Below are 23,060 nucleotides of genomic sequence, written 5' to 3'. Positions count from 1 at the left end.
ACCAACATATATAAGTGAACTTTTGCATCCATACATTCCCAGCAGGTCCCTGAGGTCATGTGACCAGGGCTTGCGAGAGAGAGAGAGAGAGACGCTTAATGTGCCTTATAAGCCGGTGTGCCTTATGGTCCAAAAAATACGGTAGCTCCAACCGATGTCACACAATGCGCAGTTGTTTTTGAAACATTAATGCGAGTCTGTGGGTCTTTTGCCTACTCATAACATTAGTGTGATATTAGTGATACATTAGTGTTATTAGTTCTGCAGTGGCGTCTTCCCGTTTAGTGCATAAAATCTGTTGATTGTGCACTAGAATAGACTGCAGCACAAGAGGGTCCAGTGTTTTATGGAAGATGTGTTAATCATTTAGTGCCACACCTACATGTGCTCACGTGCACAAAGCTCAGAGGCAAGGGATAAGGACAGCTGACTAGATTGGCTAAAAGTTGTTCTTCTTGGTGATTAAGGGTGTAGACGGATGTTATTCGTTCATTTTATTTTTAAAGTTTTTAACTTTTTTGGTTGTTTTTTTTGTTTTGTCTTTTGAGAAATGCTCTGATTGCAGGTTGAATCTTATTCATTCATCCACAAAGTGCACAGTCAACTAGACAAAGGGAGGAAAAGATTAAAAATACAGTGGTGAGGAATGTGTCACGTTTGTATGGTACAGTACATGTCTAATTGGTTTTCTGTATTTGTATTGGTTAGTGGAAATGTTTGTCAAGAACACTCATGCTCTCATTCTGGGGACTGAGGTGTTTTCCTATAATGGAAAAATCCCACTGAAGCCAAATAAGCGTGAGGAAACGGGCGGGGATTTTCTTCATCTCCCTTTCACAACACAATACCACCAGCCTAGACAACTTAAAGTGTGTTTTTCTGTGGTAGCGGCAGCTTGTACATAATATTTGAGCCTTTGCCTGGAATTTTGGTTTCGTTTTGGATATGAAAAGTATAGTGGTCATGAGTTGGTTTTTGATGATGGATAATTCATAACTTGGTGCAGTCTGCAGTGTCAGTTTTAGTGAAAGCTTTGGGAGTAGGTAGAAATTTAACACTTCCCAAGACCTGCCCCTTATCGGGCTTCCTGCGTTCTCATTCGCTATAAAACATCTGCTCATAAACTGTTGGGAAATCAGTTTTACCCCGGTTCTTTTTTATTCCTCGGGCCTCCAGAGATGCACCGGACTCAGTAGTCATTTTCACAAAAACTTTATTCATCTTTATTCATCTTCATTTAAGCATGCATGTTGGGTCTGTGTTTCTACAAGCCCCGCTAATTCTAGAGACTTATTCATCATGAAGAAAACAAGACAGTCGATCGATCGATTATTTGCGCAATGAGGCCTCGTCTGTGTCCACCACGAAAATGACCTCCAGATCTGACCTCCTCCTGCTGCCTTTTATTGAGAGACAGTTCACACAAAACACGTCAGAGCAAAGCCACGCCCCCTTGGTTCTAAGACAAAGCTGTGTGTGTGTGTGTGTGTGTGTGTGTGTGTGTGTGTGTGTGTGTGTGTGTGTGTAAAAGCAGGAGGAACATCCTTGGTCATAAAGGGGGTAGTCTCCCCCACACCCTAGATGGTTCACCCTAGATAACACAGTGAAGCCATACAAAGGGGAGGAAGTTTACCAACATCAAACAGACCTTCACAAGGATGCTCCTGTGATAAAAAAACACTACCGCCCCCCTCCCAGAATCTTAAGAATCTGGGGAGGGGAGGACAGAAAGAATTCCTTAAAACAATGTACAAATGGTAAACATAAAAATGACAAACATTTAACAATTCACTCTAACAATGCATCTTCTAGAAGGTAAGACTTGCCAGGCCGTCCCTCTGCAAAATCAAAATCACTCCTTTGTCTGTGAAACAGTTTTGTAGGAGTGACCCCATCATAAAACCCCCACGGTGTGCTGCAAACTCTGTGTCTGTGTCTATGTGCATGAGCACGTGAGTGAGTGTATGCGCGTACCTGAGTGTATGTGAGTGCAGGTGAGTGTGAGTGTGCGTGTGGATGTGTGGGCGTAACAGTTAAAGCACTATGTGCGTATATCTCTATGTACGCGCCTTCCTGAGGGTCATAAAAGTCCATCTCCCTTCCAAACCAAAGTTATTTAGTTACAAACTTTGAGACTCCCACCCAGGCATGCCCTGAGGAATTTCCACTCAACATTAACCTCTCTTTGTCTCACTTTCACAGTTCAACTGGGGCAGGGTCTCCGAGAAATCTACTCCTAAGCTTAAGATAAGATAAGATAAGATAGAACTTTATTAATCCCTCGGGTGGGTTCCTCTGGGAAATTCGACTTCCAAAAAAAGCACAGCAACGACCGAAGTTACAGTTACAGAACTGTTACATATATATATATATATATATATATATATATATATATATATATATATATATATATATATACACACACACACATATATAAATACATAGACAATATAAATAAAATATACAAAGGGGATAAATAGAATAAATAAGAATAAAAAATAAAAATACAAGTGAATTGCACATTTCAAGTATTGAGTCTATTGCACTGTTGACTATTTACAAAAAGTATTGCACAAGGTATTGTACAGTGAGGTGCAGAGGCACTACAGCTTAGTTGTTCCCCCCTCCTTTGTCCTCCTGTTTCCCCTCCCTCTCCCCTTGTTAAAGATATTTTATTATCAAAGTACTCAGATGCAATGAAATATCACTCAGACACTTAGAGCAGTTTTAAACGTGCACGGGTGAGAGACTCAGGGAGAGACTCACACACCTCCTTGGTGCAGTCTGGCTTTATTTATACACATCATGAAGCATACAAAAAAGGAAATATCATCCTTATCTTGTCAAGAAAACAGGTGTGGTTTATCAAAAAACTTCGTGTTCTCTACAAGGTTGTTTCTTACTCGTGGGTGGCGGTTTCCTGCTAGTGTGAAGGCAAACAGTGACAATGTGAAGGCAAAGACTGATAATGTGAAGGCAAGCAGTTTCCGTTATAAAGTAGGGAGCCAGCAATTAAAATATGCAGCTGGTTGAGTACAGAACAGAAATATAAACACTCTTAGCTGATTATTATATGAATAATAAAACCTTTAAAAGCAAAAATACTCTGACATTCCCTCCTGTTGTTTAGATTTCTCACATGACAGTACTGTTATTTTTGTCAGTTCATAACCTCTTGTCTAAACATTTTCGGTTTGAACGTCATAAAACAGTCCTGTGTTCAATTAAACTAAACATTACTGTATGGATCATCTTTCAAAATTTCTTCCATTTGAGACGTCATCACATAAGCATTGATAGAAGTTGTCACCATGTTTGATACCATTTTCTTCAGACAGGGTACTACACATGTTGTGAAAACACATAACAGTAAAAGCAAAAATGCTATTCCAACAAGTCCTTTAATCAGAAGGGACTTCCATGAACCACCTAGTAACCATGTCAACCAATCATCAGTGCTTGTGACATAGTCTTGTTGTTCAGCATCTTTAATCTTTCTCAAGGTGTTCAAAGCGTCGGTCATGTTTTGTGAGTGTATGTTGTCTGGGATGTATGTACAACATGTAGTGTCAAACAATACACACAAACCTCCTTTTTCAGCTAGAATCATGTCTAGTGCGACTCTGTGTTGCATCACTACAATGCGTATTGCGTCGATTTCTTCATTTTGCGCTTTGTTGATTTTCATTGAAGCATTTAGAAACAGTCCAAATCGATAGTCAAGTGTCTCGATCCTCAGCATGTTTTTCCCAACTCCTACCCAAGGGAACAAGGAGTGGAGGACTTTCTGACCATCAGTCCATAGTTTGAAGTTCTTGGGCACATCTGATCCATAGACTGAGTCATGTGGCATTACTTCAGTGACTTCAGCAACTTCACGTTTTGCTCTTGACGTGTGTGTCTCTGCTGTGATCTTGAAGGTGTGGTCTGAAATTAGTACTGGTGCACACAGACCGGTGGAGTTCGGTGGGAGCATGAAGTAGGTTTTAGGCCCGCAGGCCCAAGCGGCTCCCTAGACCCAGAAAGTTCCATTTTTGAAGGTGTGTATTCCTTTGGATTGGGTCAGGTCAAGTGTCTGTGTGCAGTTGCGGTTTCGTCCAAGTTTCCTGTTTCCATCGGAGAAGTTGAAACACATTGGGTGCTGTATGTCCGGCGGCAAAACTATGGCGAATGATTTGTTTTTTGTGTTGTTGGCTTTGACGTTTACCCAATGTTTTTCGTTGCAGGTGTAGTTCCAGTTCGTCAGATTGTAGGCACAAGGGGTTGTCTGTTCAATTAGGATACGTCGTTGTGAAAGTGGTTTCGTGACACGTTTGACGTCTGTGTCACTACATCATGGAATTAGGTCTTCTTTCTTTGTGCTTTGACCTTTTAGGGTCAGTCCTGTTGCCATCAAATCTCTGCGTGTGCAATTGCCAGTTGTTGCTTTGTTGAACACACACATCGCTTCGTCAAGTTCAGGTGCCTTTCCATATATTGTTGCGTGTACGGCTGTTGTTGGCATATGTGAACATACATAGCATTCCGTGCTGTTGTCGGTGCGTGTTCTATCATACACATATCTATACCACGCGTTGTTCATCCATGGGTGGTTATGGTCTTGGTTCAGGTCACGTAGATGCGAATTATCATGTGTCCATCTTTTTTGCAGGTGGTGTTGTTTATTTCCTCTCATCTGGGTGAGTGTTAGTAGGCTCACTAGGAGCGCAATGCTGGCCACTAGGAGGACAAGTGTCTTCATGATGACCAGGCACACCTAGACTTCTGGTGAGTAGACTATTGGCGAGAAGTAAAAAAGGGCGGGATATACCCAATCAGCCCTTCCCTTCACCAATAGATCACCTAGAAGCCAGGGGAGCCGGCGTCTAAGCGTCTGGATTGTCACTCACTTTTTTACAGTGGCTGTGGTGGATCCAAGATGGTCTTTCTGCTATTTTGCAGGCGGTGGGTGTGGTAAGTAGGACTTGGTATGGGCCCTCCCACCTTGGTGAACTCCAATTCTTTCTCTGGAGTACTTTGATCAGGATCCAATCACCTGGTTGTAACCTGCAAGACACTGGAGAGAAATCACTCGGCAGTTGGTTGTTTAACACAATCTCTTTATTTTCAAACAGTTTAGTCATCCATTCTGCTAGGGTAGTTTCCCTTATTGATTTATTAATAGGTTCACTGGTAATTGGCAATGGAAACGCTCTCCCGTGGATGATTTCAAAAGGTGTAAGTTTCTGAGAACCTTGTGTTATTCTCATCCACATCTTTACTAGGCCTAGACATTCAGGCCATGGTCTTCCTGTTTCTTCCATGCATTTTCTTAATCTCTGTTTTATTGTGCCGTTAGTTCTTTCCACTAATCCTGCGCTTTGTGGGTGATATGCACAGTGATGTTTGATGCTAAATCCTAGAGCTTCAGAGACTTTGCTGATGATGTCATTAACAAAATGTGTTCCATTGTCTGACCTTATCAGACTGGGAATGCCATATGTGGGGATGAAGTGATTGCATAAACACTTTGCCACTGATATTGCATCTGCTCTTTTTACTGGATAGATTTCTGGCCATTTTGAAAATACATCTATAATTACTAGAGCATATCTTGATGCTTGGCATTCGTTAAGTTCAATAAAATCCATGTGGATTGTATGGAAAACTAGCCTCTCTTAGGTCTTAAGTTTCCTTGTGAGTTGTGTTGTTTTTTTTTGTTTTTTGTTTTTTGACAGAATAGGCATGTTCTTACAAATTATTCGCTAAAGTTTCAAAATTTATAGTGTGTATTGCATTGTTTATCTATACTATATCTCCCTCCTGTTGACACAGGTGTTTACCTCATGTGTCACTACAACCGCTGTCCTGTGTAATGACTCTGTTAATATAGGTTTTCCATCACAGACCATTAAGTCATCTTTCAGTTTACTCCACATTTCAGCCACTTGTTTTGTTCAGTGATTGTTGCAGCTTGTTGTTCGGTTTTTAGTACATCAAGTGGTATTTGTAGGCAGTAGTTGGTTTCTAGTAGCTCTGCCGATTGTTTGCAGCCTGTTTTGCTGCTTGTTCTGCAAAATTATTTCCTTTTGTGACAATATAATTGTCTTTTTGATGTGCTCCACATGTGCACAGTGCCAATTGTTTTGGCAAGGTGATCACTTCCAGCAAGATTTTTTTTTTTTTTTTTTTTTTTTTTTTTTTTATAGATGGAACATTACATTCTCACTTGAGGCATTTTTAGATAATTTCTAGTTTTTCAAAGAATTCACACATCTCACACATCTTACATATTTTAAACAAGTATTGTCACGAATTTGTTTCCAAATCAACAAAATAAAATAATCAAACAAAACCGAAAACATACATGAGTCAGGACCCAAAAAGAAAAATGCTGCTACTGAAACAGAGCAGACATGTGAGGGAAAACTGAGCTCACAGACAGCTGCATGTGTTGGCTTTTATGCAGCTTCTGCTCTAAAAACAAATAAATAAAAAATAAAAGAAAATGTGTAACATGCTCATCAACTTAGCGGTGTCCACATATTTAATTCAGCTTCACAATCCTGTAACTTTAGCTGTTGTCTACAGGGTTTGGCTTATTAGTTGTTACTATAGATGTGCTCTATATCTCAGTAATATTTTATCCAGGTTTTCAAGCATGTCAAGTGCCTCTATGCACCTAAGTAGTTTAGATATTTCCTTTATTTTCTTCATCTCCTATGTCATTATACTGAGTTTGAGCAAACCTTAAGCTTGATGCAGACTACTTCATAACAATTGTCCATCTCACATCATACTGACTAGGTTACTTCTTATTATTATCATCTTTTTCTTTCCATATAATAACAACAGTATATTACAACATTTTATCAGTGTATATAAAAGTGTATATTACTATACTACTACTGAGCCAATTTAATAGTTGGGATCATCTTACTCAGCAAACAGATAACTTAGAATTCATCCAATCTGTACAAATTTGCTTCTTCTCTGAACAGGTTTGTGCCTACTTTTTAGACTGGTCTTCTGTTTGCCTCATCTCAGATCCAACCTTCGGTCACTTTCATTCTTTCTGTTGCATGTCTAACCAAGCAATTTATTATTATATATTTTATATTTTATTTTGTGTCCATCAAGGGCTTCGGGTGATCTGCAGCTTCACCTTTTCCCAAGCTGGAGACATTTACCTTTTCACACACTTTCCTTGGCTGACCAATGACACAGCCTTAATGTACCTTATGCATCTCTCTATTTTATTTAAAAGGTTTTCGTGTGAATTATTTCCTTTTATTTATTTTATACATTCTGGGCATGAACGTCTTGCCAACTATGTTTCATTGTTAATATAAGTTTACAGGTTGTTATCCTTCCTATTATTAGTTTCAATACATTAAAAATAAGTTCTAATGTAATTTTGTCTTTATTTATTTTATTTTTGTACTTCTTATATTTATATCTATTCGTTGAGGTCTGTTTCCAACCTTTTTAAACTACTTTGATCTCTAGTTTTCACTTAATAAGGGTTTTATCAGTCACTGCAGTTTGTCCGGCGCCTGGACATTTTTCTCTAGCCACTGCTCGTCAGCAGTGAGTTTTGTTGATTTATTACCCATTTTTCTTTCTTATTATTTTTATTAGCTCATAGATATATTTACGTTTACACACACACATACACACCCGTGGTGCTTTCTCTGGCACGAGGAATGGGAGAGGCTATTGACACGGCCTTCTACTTTCAAGCTAGCCTTGAAAGCGGTGTCAATTTTATGTGATGAAACACAACCTTTTCCCGTTCCACCAGAACTCGAGCAACCAACGGTAAACAATTCGGTGGAGTAGTTCAGCCTCCTTAATGTGCTGTAAAATCAACTTACTCCACCAACAAAACAGTAAAACAACAGATTATACGCGTAATGAGTTTTTTATTCTGGGCAACACTGTGTCTTTCTACATTGCTCCAAGCCCTCTTTCAGGCGAGCTGCTTCGTAACCTCTACGAGTCCTTTTTCAGACGAGAATGTTACTATCCTGTCGTATTTTGACATTAAACTTGCTCCAAGCCCTCTTTCAGGCGAGCTGTAACCTCTACCAGTCCTTTTTCAGACGAGAATGTTACTTAATTAATCTGTCATACATTGACGGGAAACTATTTAATGTACAGACCACAGGTTGCCTCAGTCGTTTTGCGCAAGATGTGAGTGAGTGCTAAATATTCACCTGAGTTATTGTGTGGTTGCTTTGGTTTCCTTCATCAACCCCTGAAGTCGTGGACCTCTTATAAGAACGCTGGCCAGAACCCGAACGTCACGTCTCTGGACTTTATCCTCTGCCTGGAGAGGAGTCGACAGCGTGGGCTTCTCACGACGTCAGGACTTGACGAAGGTCTCCTATTGGAGCATTGAAAAAAATATCAATGTCCACTCCGGCTCGAAGGACCAATTAAATGTTAAAGATATTCTATTATCAAAGTACTCAGATGCAATGAAATATCACTCAGACACTTAGAGCAGTTTTAAACGTGCACGGGTGAGAGACTCAGGGAGAGACTCACACACCTCCTTGGTGCAGTCTGGCTTTATTTATACACATCATGAAGCATACAAAAAAGGAAATATCATCCTTATCTTGTCAAGAAAACAGGTGTGGTTTATCAAAAAACTTCGTGTTCTCTACAAGGTTGTTTCTTACTCGTGGGTGGCGGTTTCCTGCTAGTGTGAAGGCAAACAGTGACAATGTGAAGGCAAAGACTGATAATGTGAAGGCAAGCAGTTTCCGTTATAAAGTAGGGAGCCAGCAATTAAAATATGCAGCTGGTTGAGTACAGAACAGAAATATAAACACTCTTAGCTGATTATTATATGAATAATAAAACCTTTAAAAGCAAAAATACTCTGACACCCCTCCAGAGAGGAGTTAAACAGTCTGATGGCGTGTGGGACAAAGGGACACATGACACACTCAGGCCTTTTTTTACATCCAGGGCAGCGTCAGTGACTTTACACTAATTCTATATCCTTCTAACACTTTCCTAAACTCTAAAATAAGCTAAACATTCCCACAATATCCAAGTCAGTAGGGTGAGAACTCAACTGAACACGGCAGATTACTTAATTACAGGGTATACCATAAGTCCAAAGTTTTGTCTCTGGTGGGACATTTCATGTGCTGGGTGAAAGTACAGAGGACAGGGAGCATGCTTTCTTGATAACGCAGTCTTTCCATGAAAGATCCAACAAATGATGACAGAATTCAGTGTTTTCATGTTGTTATTTTCTTGTATTAAGTCACTGGAATATCCCCCACTCTTACAGTTTCGATCTCCCCAGTTTTGGATTCGGTTTGTGTTATCACTGACTCAGTGGGCGGGCATCTGTAAGGAGTGGAGGAGTGTTTTTAATCTCCTTTAGTCTCCTTTTTTTCCTTCTCTCTCTCTTCTCCAAATCATTCAACCTCAGTCGTGTCAAATCTCTCTTTTTGCATGAGTGTGTACATATGTTTGTGCTTTGGGTCTTGGCTAACTCTGCATCTCGCTGTGGCTTGGAAGGTCCAAGCCACTGTGCTTTGAATGCATTTCATTCAGACAGTTTAAATAGTCCACAACTGTGTCATTAAATTGTTGTTGGCGCAGGCAACAGGACTCTGTACTTATGCTCACATTTTTATTTTATTTGTTTAATTTTTGTTTTTAGTGTCAGCTAATGTTGGTTCCCATACAGAAAAGAAATAGTAAAAACTTATATGTGATTACTCATGAAAGTGGCCACGTGTGCGCGCACGTGTGTGTGCGTGTGCATCCTGCTTGTCCTGGTTATATCCTGGTTATTGATTCCTAGAGAAGTAAGTATTACAAGTAATACAAATGAGTATTCAGTCTTAACTGTCAATTAGAGTATACACCAGCTGTTTGTTTGCCATGTTTGAATTGCACATTGGAAATTGATTTTCCGTGATCTTGCCTGTGTGGATGAGGTTGATTACCCACTCAAGCGTACTCTTTCCATGTACAGACATATCTGCGTAGTGAGTAGAGCAGGGCGATATGACCAAAAATATTTATCACGATATACATTTGAAAATTTGCGATAACCATATAACTGATGACATAATTGATACTAGACAAAATACTTTACAACTCCACAACTTTATTAGTGCAAAAAAACCCATCAGTGTATTTTCACTTAAACAAGCAGCTGTTTTTTATCTGCATTAAAGTTATATAAACATGTAACAGTGCAAATTCCTCGCTGACAGTTTAACCAAAAGGCATTTCCAGTGGAAACTGTCCGACACATCCTCAGCATAACCATGTATAATATCCACAAAACTTAAAGAGGTTATACACACACAATACGGTAATATTATGTTGAAGCACAGTATGTATCACTGTAATGCTCCGACAATCCATCAAGCGGTGCGGCTTCGTAGCTTAGCAAAGTCGTACTGAAACATTTGACAGATTTTCGAGTGCCGTGTACATGAAATCATTTCGAGGTCAGTAAACACAACCAGAGTTCATACATAAGGCACACGGGATTATAAGAGGCTCTGTCGATTTTCAGAAAACTCAAAGGATTGATTTTAAGTGTGCCGTATTTTCCACATGGTAATAACGACGGCCCGCTAGCATGCGCTACCAAAAATAGTGCTTTGTTGTGTATCTGACGGACGAAAGCTGAACCAGTTCCACACCACTGAAGCTGCAGCATTTTTACAAACCAGTTCTGGTTTCATTCAACGATCTGCTTTCGCCCTTCACATTCTCCGTCGCCGAAATGCTTTTTCCGCCATGTGCGTATGAAAACAAAGGCACTGCACATGCGTGTTTTACCCATGTTCTATCGCGATATTTCATTTTCTTATCGTTGCCCATAGAGATGGACCGATCCGATATTACGTATCGGTATCGGTCCGATACTGACCTAAATGACTGGATCGGATATCGGAGAAAAATAAAAAATGTAATCCGATCCATTAAATATCACGAAAGCACCTCACAAAACTTGCAACACGCCGTAACTCACCTCAGAACGTTAGCAGTCGGAGCAGTATGCATCACGTGATAGAGCGGCTGTGGCATGCAGGACCTGTCGGTGGTCTGGATAGCATTTGGAGCTTCGCTAGCAACCCGGCATTTCATCTCCGACAAAGTTATCCCGAGAGAAGTAAAGCAAGTGTGTAAGTCCATCTCTGAATGTTTGTAAAGCATTCCTGCGTTAAGCTTAACAAGCGACTGCCTCTTCTTGCTGCTACTTCAATCGTGAAACTGCTTAAATGATCAGCTGATCGGCTTTTCTGTCGCGAGTCTGTGTCTCTAGTTTGCTTTTGGCCCACTTTGCACCAGAAAGAGGAAACCAGCGGCTGAACAACAGCAGCACGTTTAAGCTTGATCAGCTGTTGTTAGAATTTATTTAATATTACTTTCTACTCGAGGATCTTTTTCTACGTAGCTGACGGCTGGTAACTGTGCAGGGGCGGATCTAGCAAAGTTTAGCCAGGGGGGCCGATAGGGCATTAACAGGGAAAAGGGGGCACAAAGACATACTTTTCTTTCTTATTCTCATTTAAAATGTCGAGCTTTTAATAAATAATTATCTGACACCCAAAGTTTTAATTTGATGCAAAATGAATAGAAGTCCATTATTGTATATAGTAACTATTAAGTCTAATATATATACCCTAGTAAGCTATAGTACTTTTTCCTTTGGGAAGGTACCATCTGTGCAGTCTGCAATTCTGTTGAAGAAAGATGTTGAATCTATTTAATATTTCTTGAAAAATAATTGATTTCTGTGCATTTTTTTTCACACTGCATCAAATTAAGGTTGATTACGTCGATTAAGCATCATGAGGTGGAGCGTGAGGGGTGGTTCCCTATTTTTTATTTATTTATTTTTGTTGTTGCTGGGAGTTGGAACCCTATTAGTTAGGTTGCTTAATATTTATGCTAAGTACTCTTTAAAATACCAGAATAGGGAGGATGGTGTAGGTTTAAGTTTATTAGATTGATCAGTATTGCTGAAATATGAAATATTTTTTTTTGCATACAGGTATAACAGAATAGCTTTAGTGTAGTTGTTGTTTTAAACTTGAGTATGAACTTATACAAAATGCAGCAAGATATTTAAAAAAAACAGTTTTGTTGATTAAAAAACACTATATCGGATTCATATCGGTATCGGCAGATATCCAAATTTATGATATCGGTATCGGTATCGGACATAAAAAAGTGGTATCGTGCCATCTCTAGTTGCCCAACATTACACCGTATTACCGTGAACGGTATGATATGGCCCAGCCCTAGCTGTGAGCTGAGTCTTGTAACCTTGTAAACCAAAATATCGGAAACGTTTATGTCTGTGCGTCCACAGATGAGTGTGTGTCGTGTGTTTGTTAATGAACCTTTTAATGTGAAGCACTCTGAAAAGCTCTAAGTGGCCTGTGTACTTAGCCATGGTTTTTCTTGTTTTTTTTTTAAATTGCTTCTATATAAAAGTGACCTTCTCTTAACACATACAGTCAGTAAAAAGAGGAAAGACTTGGTTTCTGAAAGAAGCGTAAAGGCTGCTGCTTATTCTTTCCAACATTCACTTGGTCCTCCAACTTCTGGCCTCAACATCATTAAAATCAACAAGAAGCACTTGGAACATAAACTTCTGCCAGAGTGACTCTCTCTCCTGGCAGTATTTACTTTTAAGGAGACAGTGCTGTATTCTGTTGAGTCATTTTGTTCTCTTTTTTTCTTTCAGGAAGTAAAGCAGATAAGGGCATGACAGATGTTTACATGGATTACACAAACATGTAGGAGTATGTCATAGATAATGGGTATTGATATTGTTTTAAATAGTCAGTGGTCTTGTTTTTATTCCATTTTCTAATAATTGCTCCAACAGTCGATCTCTTCTCACCAAACTCCTGCCTGTTTGAGATAGGCTTGTGCAGGTGTACAATCTTATCCCTGGTGTCCTTAGACAGCTCTCTGGTCTTGGCCATGGTGGAGGTTGGAGTCTGACTGTTTGTAGGTGTGGGCTGTAGGGCTGCCACAAACCATTATTTTGATAGTCGACTAGTCACCGATTATATTTGCGATTAGTCGACTAATCAGATCATCATCCATTGGACGTAAAACGTACAGCTTATTGCACCAGCAGCATCTGCTCTTATATATCATTAGCTTACAGCTTTAAGTGTTTAAGGTCTGTGCTAACTAAAAATAATGAAGTTTGAAGATTGTTTCGGTGAAGTTTAATAAACTCCTTGCTATCTATAATATAACGGGACACCGGAGTATATTCTCGAGCATCTCACACTGTGAGCTAGTACCCACGTTCCACCTGAATAGGAATATAAATTCATCCGGTGAGGACAGGAATAGGACTGTAGCTACAGTGGAGTGACCTCGGCACACTGTGGAGTAGGGATGGGCACCGGTGTCATGGCACCGGTTCTGACATAAACGGTAGTAACCAGACCGAAAAGCAGCGCACATTTCGGTGCTTTATTTCGGTGCTTTTTTTTCCTGAGCTGTGATACACTTCTAGCCAATCATTTTACGTTTCCGAGGATAGTAGGCGGGTCCAGGTACGTACGTTCTTTTAGAGCAGAGCTACAGATTAAAAATGCCCAAGGTGAAGCGGTCAAAAGTCTGGCTGTACTTCACAGCAAAATATGCAAACTCAGCAGCCTGCAACAAGTGCTTTAAGCTGATACTGTGATACTGTCAAAGGAGGTAACACCTCGAATCTGATGAAACACCTGGCGACGCATAGCGTTTTTTTTAAAAGCCAAGAAATGCGCCGTATTTGATAGCTTGCTGCCAGACCTCACACCGAGCGCATCTACTGCGGGTGTGGTGCCAGTTATCGAGTTAGCAACATCCCCCAAAAACCCGAAGAGGAGAGTGCTGGCCCCTAGCCCTGCCAGTGTAGCAGAAATGATGAGAATGATGATGCAGCAGCAGCCGTTCTTCTCTGCGTGAGTAGCTTAATGTTGTTCGTGTGTAATTTACGTTGAGTAGGCTAACCACGTTATTACATTAATGCATGTAAGGTGAACTAGCAAACATCATCATAGCTACATGCGGCTGTCCTCTTGTTTGATGGCAGATACTCCCTTCACCCTGGCCAAAAAGGCTAAAATGACCAAAGAAAAAGTGGAAAACAGCTAAACATGAGAGGTTTTTGGACAAAGTTTATGTTTTTTCCATTGATTAAGCACTGCTTCCAGCCAAGAGTGATACCATATATGCCCCATAGCTGCAGGAAAGGCTAACATTGTTATCTTTTTACAAAAAACAGCTGAACATGAGAGGTTTTTGGACAAAGTTTGTGTTCTCCATTCTTTAAGCACCAGTTTGAGCACCGTTTGAGCACCGGCACCGTTTCAAAAGTACCGATTTGGCACCAGTATCGGATAAATCCTAAACGATACCCATCCCTACTGTGGAGTCAAGTAGGCGTTGCTTTGTCTTGTAATTCATCTACAGAAGAAAATGTACAAAGATGGAAGTTAGCATTGGACCAACTGATGTCAAAGACTCTGCAGATATCACTGTACATCTCAATCTGTCACACTAATCTTAAACAAGGCTGAAACTGACAAAGTACTGTTATTTTTCTTTCTGTGACTGTATTGTATTAATTTTTGGTAAACCACTGAAAAAAAATCAGCACCGATTTCAACAGGCCCACATTTTGGAATAACAGATGTTATATGTGGCCTCATAAAAGGAAGTCCAGGTTTGTGCACATTGGCAGAAGTGGAGGAAAGAGAGTAAGTGCCTCTTTCAAACAGAAGTCTACGATGACCGGGATGACTGAGAACTTTCAGACACATCTCATAATATCTTAACAATTTTGAAATTGTTCATTTTGTACAGTTATGGATACAGGCTCTGTTTGACCTCTGCTCACTCCTTCAGTCTTTAGCGTTCACTAGAAATGGACAAAACACAAAACTGCTTCCACCTTTATCTGCTGTGGTCTTTTCACCACTGTAATCTCGAGAAAAATTTTTCTATACAGAATTGGTAAGAAACCAGACTGTACTGGGTTTTTGCTCAAATGTGTGCGTTCTTTTAAAGGGTGTTGCCTTGTATGGCAGCTGTAAACTGATTTGCACGACAACATCTGGGGCTTTTTGACTTTCACTCAAAATCTTGTCACGCAATGCTAATTTTGCAGTGTGATTCTCTGTGTTTCAGGTTCAGGCTCAGGTCAGCAGCTCTCTAGCTGTTGCACAGGCGCTGGCAGATGATGTCGACTGTCACGTGTTTCCATTCAGAGAGTTTGGCAAAGGACGAATCAAGAAATGCCGAGTCAGCCCAGACGCCTTCATCCAGATCAGCTTACAACTGGCATACTACAGGGTACCACACAGTGAAAGACTTCTCAGTTTCCAAACCGAGCCTGCAGCTGAATCTTTAACAGTCCTACTGGATTAGAGTTAAATAAAGAAGTGGCGAGCACACACAGACATTTTGTTCCTTTAAATACTATCGCAAGACAACTGATGTATTCATTCAGTCCCGGTAGCAGTACTGGAGTAAAACATTAAACAAAAACATCAACCAAAAATAAATAAGGACGGTGGGCATCCTGCACACCGTTTGGATTTAGAAACTCCACAAATACAGTTGTTTATCAGTAATATACCATTATTTAATTTACAGTTATTATGTACAATACTCAAAGAACGCAACAACATCTCAGCTTGTACAAATAACATACTGAGCAGACAGCTCCCTACAATACATATTTTAAAATATCTTGCCTTCTGAAATCAGATTATTCTTTTCGACACACCCTGTATATGAATTGTTTTGTTAATCTCTGGCTTTACAAGCCAAGAAAACACAACTGCAGGCCTGTATTCAGTCTGTGCAACTTTTCAATCTTCCTGTGTTCCCATGAGACGACCTGTCATTAAGGATGGATATTTGTGTTGATGGTGTATGAATCTGCTTATCAGGTGGAGATTTTTTCATTCCTTAAGTCCTGTGTAACTCCTTAATAACCATTTTCTTTATAATAGTAGACTTTCATCAAAATTGACTTTCCTGATCCCTGGAGTAGTTATCTCCCAGCCTTCAAAGGAAGCTTTGCCCCCTTTTTTCCCTCTTCAATTGAAACACAATATTCTTTTTGTATTATCAAAGTGGAAAAATCCTCCATTCAGAACAGATCTGTAGCGCACACACATATCAGCTAGCATGTCCAGTTTGGCTTTTAGTGCTTCAAACCACTTCTCCCCACCTGCTTTCACTTTTCTGCTTCCAGGATCGCGGTGGCTTTTGTCTGACTTACGAGGCATCGATGACCCGTCTGTTCAGGGAGGGCCGGACAGAGACTGTGCGCTCCTGCTCCAACGAGAGCTGTGCTTTCATCACAGCTCTGGAGAGTGGAGAGGTACCGAAGTACTAAAATACTTGTTATTCATTTTTTTAAGCTTAAAGTTGAAAAAATAAAAACGAATGCAGAGTGCCAGTGTTCAAGGTGCCTGTCCAAACTTAGCTGAGTGAACCAGTGAGAACTACATTGGAATATTGCTCAAGTTCCTCAGCTGTAGGCCTAAGGTCAACAAGTTGGGTAATGGCAGAAAGGATACCGTTCATAGCGCCTCTCTGCATGCAGCAGTGAACATGAAAGTTAATGTGCCCTGCAGTGTATGTAGAACACACACTGCAGGGCACTACACTGTATTCACCAGCAATTACACACACACACACCTTTTAACACTTGGAGTGGGTCTACAGAAATCCAGCTGGTAAGCTGTGTGGATCAAACTGTTGGTAATTATGTGTTAAATCGTCCAGCAGGAGCAACATGTGTACACATCCACCCACATAGCACAGCAGTAAGTTCATAAGTGCTACTAAGTACGGACAGGACTGGTCGTGACAGAAGTTTGTTTGCTTTGACAGACAGAGGAGGAATGCAGACGCCTTTTCCAACTGGCTTCTGAGAGGCACCAGAACCTTTATCGGATGGCTATGACTGGAGCAGGAATCGACAGACATCTCTTCTGCCTTTACGTAGTCTCCAAATACTTGGGAGTGGAGTCGCCTTTCCTCAAAGAAGTAAGCCTTGGCTCTTTTCCAGAGGATGGCTACATTTAGATGTACTGATATTCATACACTGTTTGGTTTAAAAGTCCAAACAGGTTAAACGGGACCAACGCGAATGAGTTTCAGCTCTTTGAAAAGTCGTGACTGTCTTCATATGTAAACAGATTGCATTGATTTAAATGGACGTGCACTTCTTTAGCAGCATTCTTGTTGGACAAAACAAACTTGCACCAAGACACAAACACCAAAGACTCTGATGTCAGGTGGACAGAAGAAAGTGAAAGCCAGTGAACGCTCCCATATATGCCCAAGTGTGGATGTAGCTTTCAGATCAGAACACTGTCCTGATGACGTTATGTCCTCAGGCTCTAGTTTCCAGTTATACTGCACACAACATGCTTTGAGTAAAGAGAAAAAGGATTTCCGGTGACCCTACAGTCTTATTGATGGATTGGAGAGCTCATATAAATGTAGAAATTTAACACTGTCTCAGTTTTATTAATACAAACCATAAAACAATTAAGAGCGCAACAACAAAATGGAGTGTGTCATTGATCAGCTGCTTTAAAGATGCATATCTAACATATTATGAATACATGACTATTGGCTCCCTTTGTGCAATCCATATTGATCCAATAAAGAGTCGATGTATATAATCAGTCAAGAATGCAAAGCTGTCCTTCCATCCAGGCTGCAGCCTATTCCAGCTACCACAGGGTGAGGGGCAGGGTACACCCTGGACATTTTGCAGGGCTAACACATAGCGACAGACAACCATTCACCTCGGTTCTTTTATTCCTCGGGCATCCAGAGACGGCACCGGACTCAGTAGTCATTTTCACAAAAACTTTATTCATCTTTATTCATCTTCATTTAAGCATGCAATCTTCTAGAAGGGAAGACTTGCCAGGCCGTCCCTCTGCAAAATCTTCACTCCTTTGTCTGTGAAACACAGTTTTGTAGGAGTGACCCCATCATAAAACCCCCACGGTGTGCTGCAAACTGTGTCTGTTGTTACGTCCCTCTGCCGCCTCTAATCTGCTCAGTGTGTTCAGCTGGTGCTAATTGACCACACCTAGTCAGGTGTGGATAAAAGCACACCTGAGGCAAGCTTCCCAGAGAGCTCACTAGTCTTTGCCTCGGTGGTACCAGCCATTTGAGCCAACCTGCTATGCCATTTTAAGATAAAGCCTCTTCTCACTAACACTCTGGTATTCATCTCCTTTTTTATGTTGCGGCTTTTGAGCCGACAGTGTAACACTGTCTATGTGCACGAGCACGTGAGTGCCTGTGTGCGCGCGTACCCGTATGTCTATGTGAGTGAATGTATGCGCGTACCTGTGTGTATGTGTGTGCACACGTGAGTGTGGATGTGTGTGTCTGTGACTTCCTGGGGGTCATAAAAGTAATGTCCTCACCCACCAAATTCCTTTAAAGCACATACAAAACAGAGTTAACTAACTGCAAACACTGAGACTCCCACCCAGGTATCCCCTGGGAATTTCCACTCAACATTCACTTCTCTTTGTCTCACTTTCAGTTCAAACTGGGGGGGGCTCCTAGAAATCTACTCCTAAATTCGTGACATACTCAGGCCTTTATTACATCGAGGGCAGCGTCTCTACAATAATTCTACCTTCCAACACATTTCTAAACTCTCAAATAGGCTACGCATATCTTCAGCACTCACACAGAAAGGCCCCGGCCTGATGGTGGAATTGAACTCAGGACCTTCGTGCTCCGCAGCGACAGTGCTAACCACAGCGACACTCAAAAGATCATAATTAGGTTTTGTGTAATTTGGTGTCTTCTAGCTGGTCACGTCTGCTTCTGCTTCACCCCATGTTTTTCTCACTCAATCCCTCATTAAAGGTTCTGTCTGAGCCTTGGCGTCTCTCCACCAGTCAGACTCCAGTTCAGCAGATGAATCTGTTCGACCTGAAGAACCACCCAGATTTCATCTCGCTTGGTGGGGGCTTTGGACCTGTGAGTGGGCACATTTACATCTTTTAAGACAAGGAGACTAGATAATGTATTTGTGGTGGGTGGTATGTGAGGCGTTAACGCGAAACCTCGTGTCTTCACTGTCATGTCAGGTCGCTGACGATGGTTATGGAGTTTCATACATCATCGTGGGTGAAGATATGGTCAACTTCCACGTGTCTTCCAAATACTCCTGCAGTCAGACTGTAAGTAACGTCTCCGTGTCTTGGAGTTCAGAGACATCACACACTGTTGTAGGAAATCACATTTACACCAGACAATATTCTCAAGCCTTTTAAACTTGGCACAGTCTTGGAAAGAGAAGATCGCAAATCCCAGAATGGTAGTACTGGTATTCCAGTGTCCAATACCAGTAGAATTCTTGATAACAACATATTTAAACTTTAAGTTTAAGTCGTTTTAAAACATTGACACGGTGGCTGCTCATTTATTTAAAATGTTGACAACATGCTTTGATGACAAGACACAAGCTGAAATGTTAAGATGGTTGCCATGGTATCCTGTTGGTGTTATAGTGCTTTTATGGTAGCATAGCATTAGCATTTGGTGTTAGCCATTGCAGAAATTTTTGTTGACTTCTCAATGGCAGTGTCAGCTTTCTCAAACCCAATGGAGATGTGCATTTCAGGACAACATACTCTGAACTGAAACATGCTTAACTTGAATTTTTTGAACAGATCTGGGTGTTGGCCTGTTAGGTGCTTCACTAAATTGGAAGTATTTCCTCCCTTGGATCCAACCTTCCAGTCAGTAGATGACCTGCTCTACCTCCTGAGCTGTAGTCCCACCCCATGTAACACATTTGTAAACAAGATGTTTTACTGTGTGAACCCAGCATACAGACCCAAAAAGCCAGGATGTTTATCTTGGCTCTGTCAATCCTAAAGTGTTGGTTTTATGCTGAATAGTTTTTAGTTTTCCTTGGCTCAGATGGACCTTTGGATAAGTCCCTACAGTACAAGTTAGAAGTTGGTTCTCACAAAGTCAGCGGTGCCCAACCTTTTTTGCACCACGGACCGGTTTAATGTCAGACAATATTTTCATGGCCTGGCCTTTAAGGTGTCGCAGATACAACAAAATAAAATTATATGACCAAGACCAAAACTGTGTGATTGAGTAACTTTATTAGCACTGTCAAGCTGCTAATAAAATGAAATGCGCCAACAACAGTGAGAGTGACGTCCTCCTGTCTGCCCTTTGATGCTCTTCTGGTCACCATGGTAACGCATAAATATTTCTTTCAAAATAAAAACTACAACACAGGAAAAGACCCAGGGAAACTGAGTTAATGATGAAAACCATAAATTTCACACCCGAGCCTCAACTCTAGCGGCCCGGTGCCAAACAACTCACGGGCCGGTCCGTGGCCCGGGGGTTGGGGACCGCTGCTCTAAATGGTGCCAAAACCGAATCCAACTTTTAAAAACATGGCCTCCTTCAGACTTCCAATCCTTTAAATACACTCAACAAAAATATAAACGCAACACCTTAGTTACTGCTCCCATTCCCCATGGGATGGACGTAGAGACCTAAAATTCATTCCAGATACACAATATAACCATCCCTCCCAAACAGTGGTCACAAATCAGTCCAAATGTGTGGTAGTGGGCACATCTGCTATAATGAGATAATCCATCCCACCTCACAGGTGTGCCACATCAGGATGCTGATCTGACATCATGAGTAGTGCACAGGTGTACCTCAGACTGCCCACAACAAAAGGCCACCCTGGAATGTGCAATTTTTTGCGCTATTGGGGGTCTGGGGACCCAGAACCGGTCAGTATCTGGTGTGACCACCATTTGCCTCATGCAGTGCAACACATCGTCGCATGGAGTCTATCAGATTGTCAATTGTGGCCTGTGGAATGTTGGTCCACTCCACTTCAATGGCTGTGCGAGGTTGTTGGATATTCGTGGGAACTGGTACACGCTGTCGTATACGCCGGTCAAGCACATCCCGAACATGCTCAATGGGTGACATGTCCGGTGAGTATGCTGGCCATGCAAGAACTGGGACATTCTCAGCTGCCATCTGCCCTGAACAATGTGAACCATGATTCATCCGTGAAGCGCACACCTCTCCAACGTGCCAGACGCCATCGAATGTGAGCATTTGCCCACACAAGTCTGTTACGGCGACGAGCACGCTCCCTCATTGCTTGTGGCATCTGTGGCATTTTGCTGTGAGACAAAACTGCACATTCCAGGGTGGCCTTTTGTTGTGGGCAGTCTGAGGTACACCTGTGCACTACTCATGTCAGATCAGCATCCTGATGTGGCACACCTGTGAGGTGGGATGGATTATCTCAATATAGCAGATGTGCCCACTACCACACATTTGGACTGATTTGTGACCACTGTTTGGGAGGGATGGTTATATTGTGTATCTGGAATGAATTTTAGGTCTCTACGTCCATCCCATGGGGAATGGGAGCAAAAACAAAAGTGTTGCGTTTATATTTTTGTTCAGTGTAGTTGAAATGTCATGCTTGAAGCCAGCTTGACACTTGTGCACCTCTCATCCTTGTATTTACACAGTAAACAAACACTTTGACTAAGGTTAACATCACACATCAGCATGACCACAAACGGTGGAGGATTTTTCATGTTTGGGATGGGTTTGTGGTTTTAAATGACAGTTGTCACTGAATTTTCACAGAATCATTTCATAAGACAGGCTATGATGTCATGTATACAGGGTATGGCCATTGTTCCACGAAAGGGAAGAATGTACGCTTTCGCTCATTTTCACTTCCTTTTTAATCATCAGCTCTTCATAGTCAACACACATTCATCTAAAATCTTTTTTTTTTTTTTTTTTTTTAAATTTCAGAATAAATGCCAAAAACAGCCATTTGATTTTTACCTGGTGATCCTCGCAATTCTGAGCCTCAATACCAAATCTTTCCGCACTTAATGTGACTGTGGGTTGATTCCAAGTGTGCAGCAAGCTTTGATGACGTCGTCAGCAACAAAAAAAAGTCTAGAAGATGAAAGGCCTTTTCAGAGGAAAACCGCATCGGATTTCCAGTGAAGTATGTGTCTGATGATGAGAAAAGGGGAACAGTCTGCAAACTAAGGACATCAATTTAGCTCCATATACACTAAGTTGCTGTATTTTATTTATTTTTTTTGTAATTTATCATCAGTGTAGACAACTTGGTTCCTTTGCACAGCACAGGCACAACTCGTATCAGACCTAAATGTTAGTTCTGGCTCAAAATGGGTTACCTGAAATTAAGAAACCTTCAAATTTTGGGGGTTTTGGGAACAAAAAAAATGTATCTTAGGCTCTTATCTAAGCTTAAATGAATCCCAACTCACAAAAGAATAAAACCCTGGGAAGTTTCCTTTGAAAAGTCAAAAAAATATCAACAATATTTCTGTTTTGCTGGTAATAAAAAAAAAAAAAAAGCATCAACATTTTTCGAATGGGGCAAAAACACGACGATGAACCGAGCCTCACAGTGGTAACTTATTGCGGGAGTTTTCACAATAAGCGCACAATCTTGATAAAACAGAATTAAATAGTATTAAATGTTTGGATCCCTAAAATACTCAGTTTACATGATGCAAACGTGACGGTAGGGCCGGTTGAGGATACAGTGAGAAACCTTGATTTCCCTGGGCTTATCGGGAAATCAGTCTTTTTGATTAAAGGACATAATGTCTGGACTGAGTCTTCTCAGACAGAAAGACAAGACAACCTGAAAACACAACCTCTGACAGGAAAAAGCAATGACAACATTTGTTCCTGTTTTTTCTGAGAATGTTGAGATTCATCTGATTCACTTTATGCAAGAAAAATTTAAGCATTTTCTGACAGTACTTGGGTTTTGGAACGAGAACTCGGTCCTGTTTTAAAGCAGTCTGTTATGCCCTCCAGTTCATGGAGTTGAGACTAATGTGCACCTTTTAAGGCCTATTCAGTTTTTCATCATGTGGCCTTCACATGACATACTTTTTGTTAGTCAGTCCGGTCCCTGGCCGAAATGTTCCTCAGATGAGCCT

The 23,060-nt window shown here is 41.0% G+C and overlaps 1 protein-coding gene and 1 long non-coding RNA gene across 2 annotated transcripts in view; one reads left to right on the top strand and one right to left on the bottom strand.

Annotated features, from left to right (window-relative positions):
* The window catches only part of LOC146710624 (carnitine O-palmitoyltransferase 1, liver isoform-like), a 64,734-nt gene that overhangs the window by 38,830 nt on the left and 2,844 nt on the right, over positions 1-23,060 (top strand). The window contains exons 14-18 of the mRNA XM_085453216.1: positions 15,181-15,345; positions 16,256-16,384; positions 16,900-17,055; positions 18,916-19,029; positions 19,140-19,232. Coding sequence (XP_085309342.1) covers positions 15,181-15,345; positions 16,256-16,384; positions 16,900-17,055; positions 18,916-19,029; positions 19,140-19,232 — 657 coding nt within the window. The remainder of the gene's footprint in view (positions 1-15,180; positions 15,346-16,255; positions 16,385-16,899; positions 17,056-18,915; positions 19,030-19,139; positions 19,233-23,060) is intronic.
* On the bottom strand, positions 2,722-8,873 carry LOC146710625 (uncharacterized). The gene is made up of 2 exons (XR_014919979.1): positions 8,199-8,873; positions 2,722-5,056 (listed from the first exon to the last, which is right to left on the bottom strand). It is a non-coding gene; the product is annotated as an uncharacterized LOC146710625 (long non-coding RNA).

Source organism: Copadichromis virginalis, linkage group LG4, assembly GCF_057382275.1.
Source record: "Copadichromis virginalis isolate Kocher_CV1m ecotype Utaka linkage group LG4, C_Virginalis_male_GT1.1, whole genome shotgun sequence".
Classification (NCBI taxonomy): Eukaryota; Metazoa; Chordata; class Actinopteri; order Cichliformes; family Cichlidae; genus Copadichromis; species Copadichromis virginalis.
Note: the sequence above shows the minus strand (reverse complement) of the source record. Positions and strands in the feature narration are given on the sequence as shown.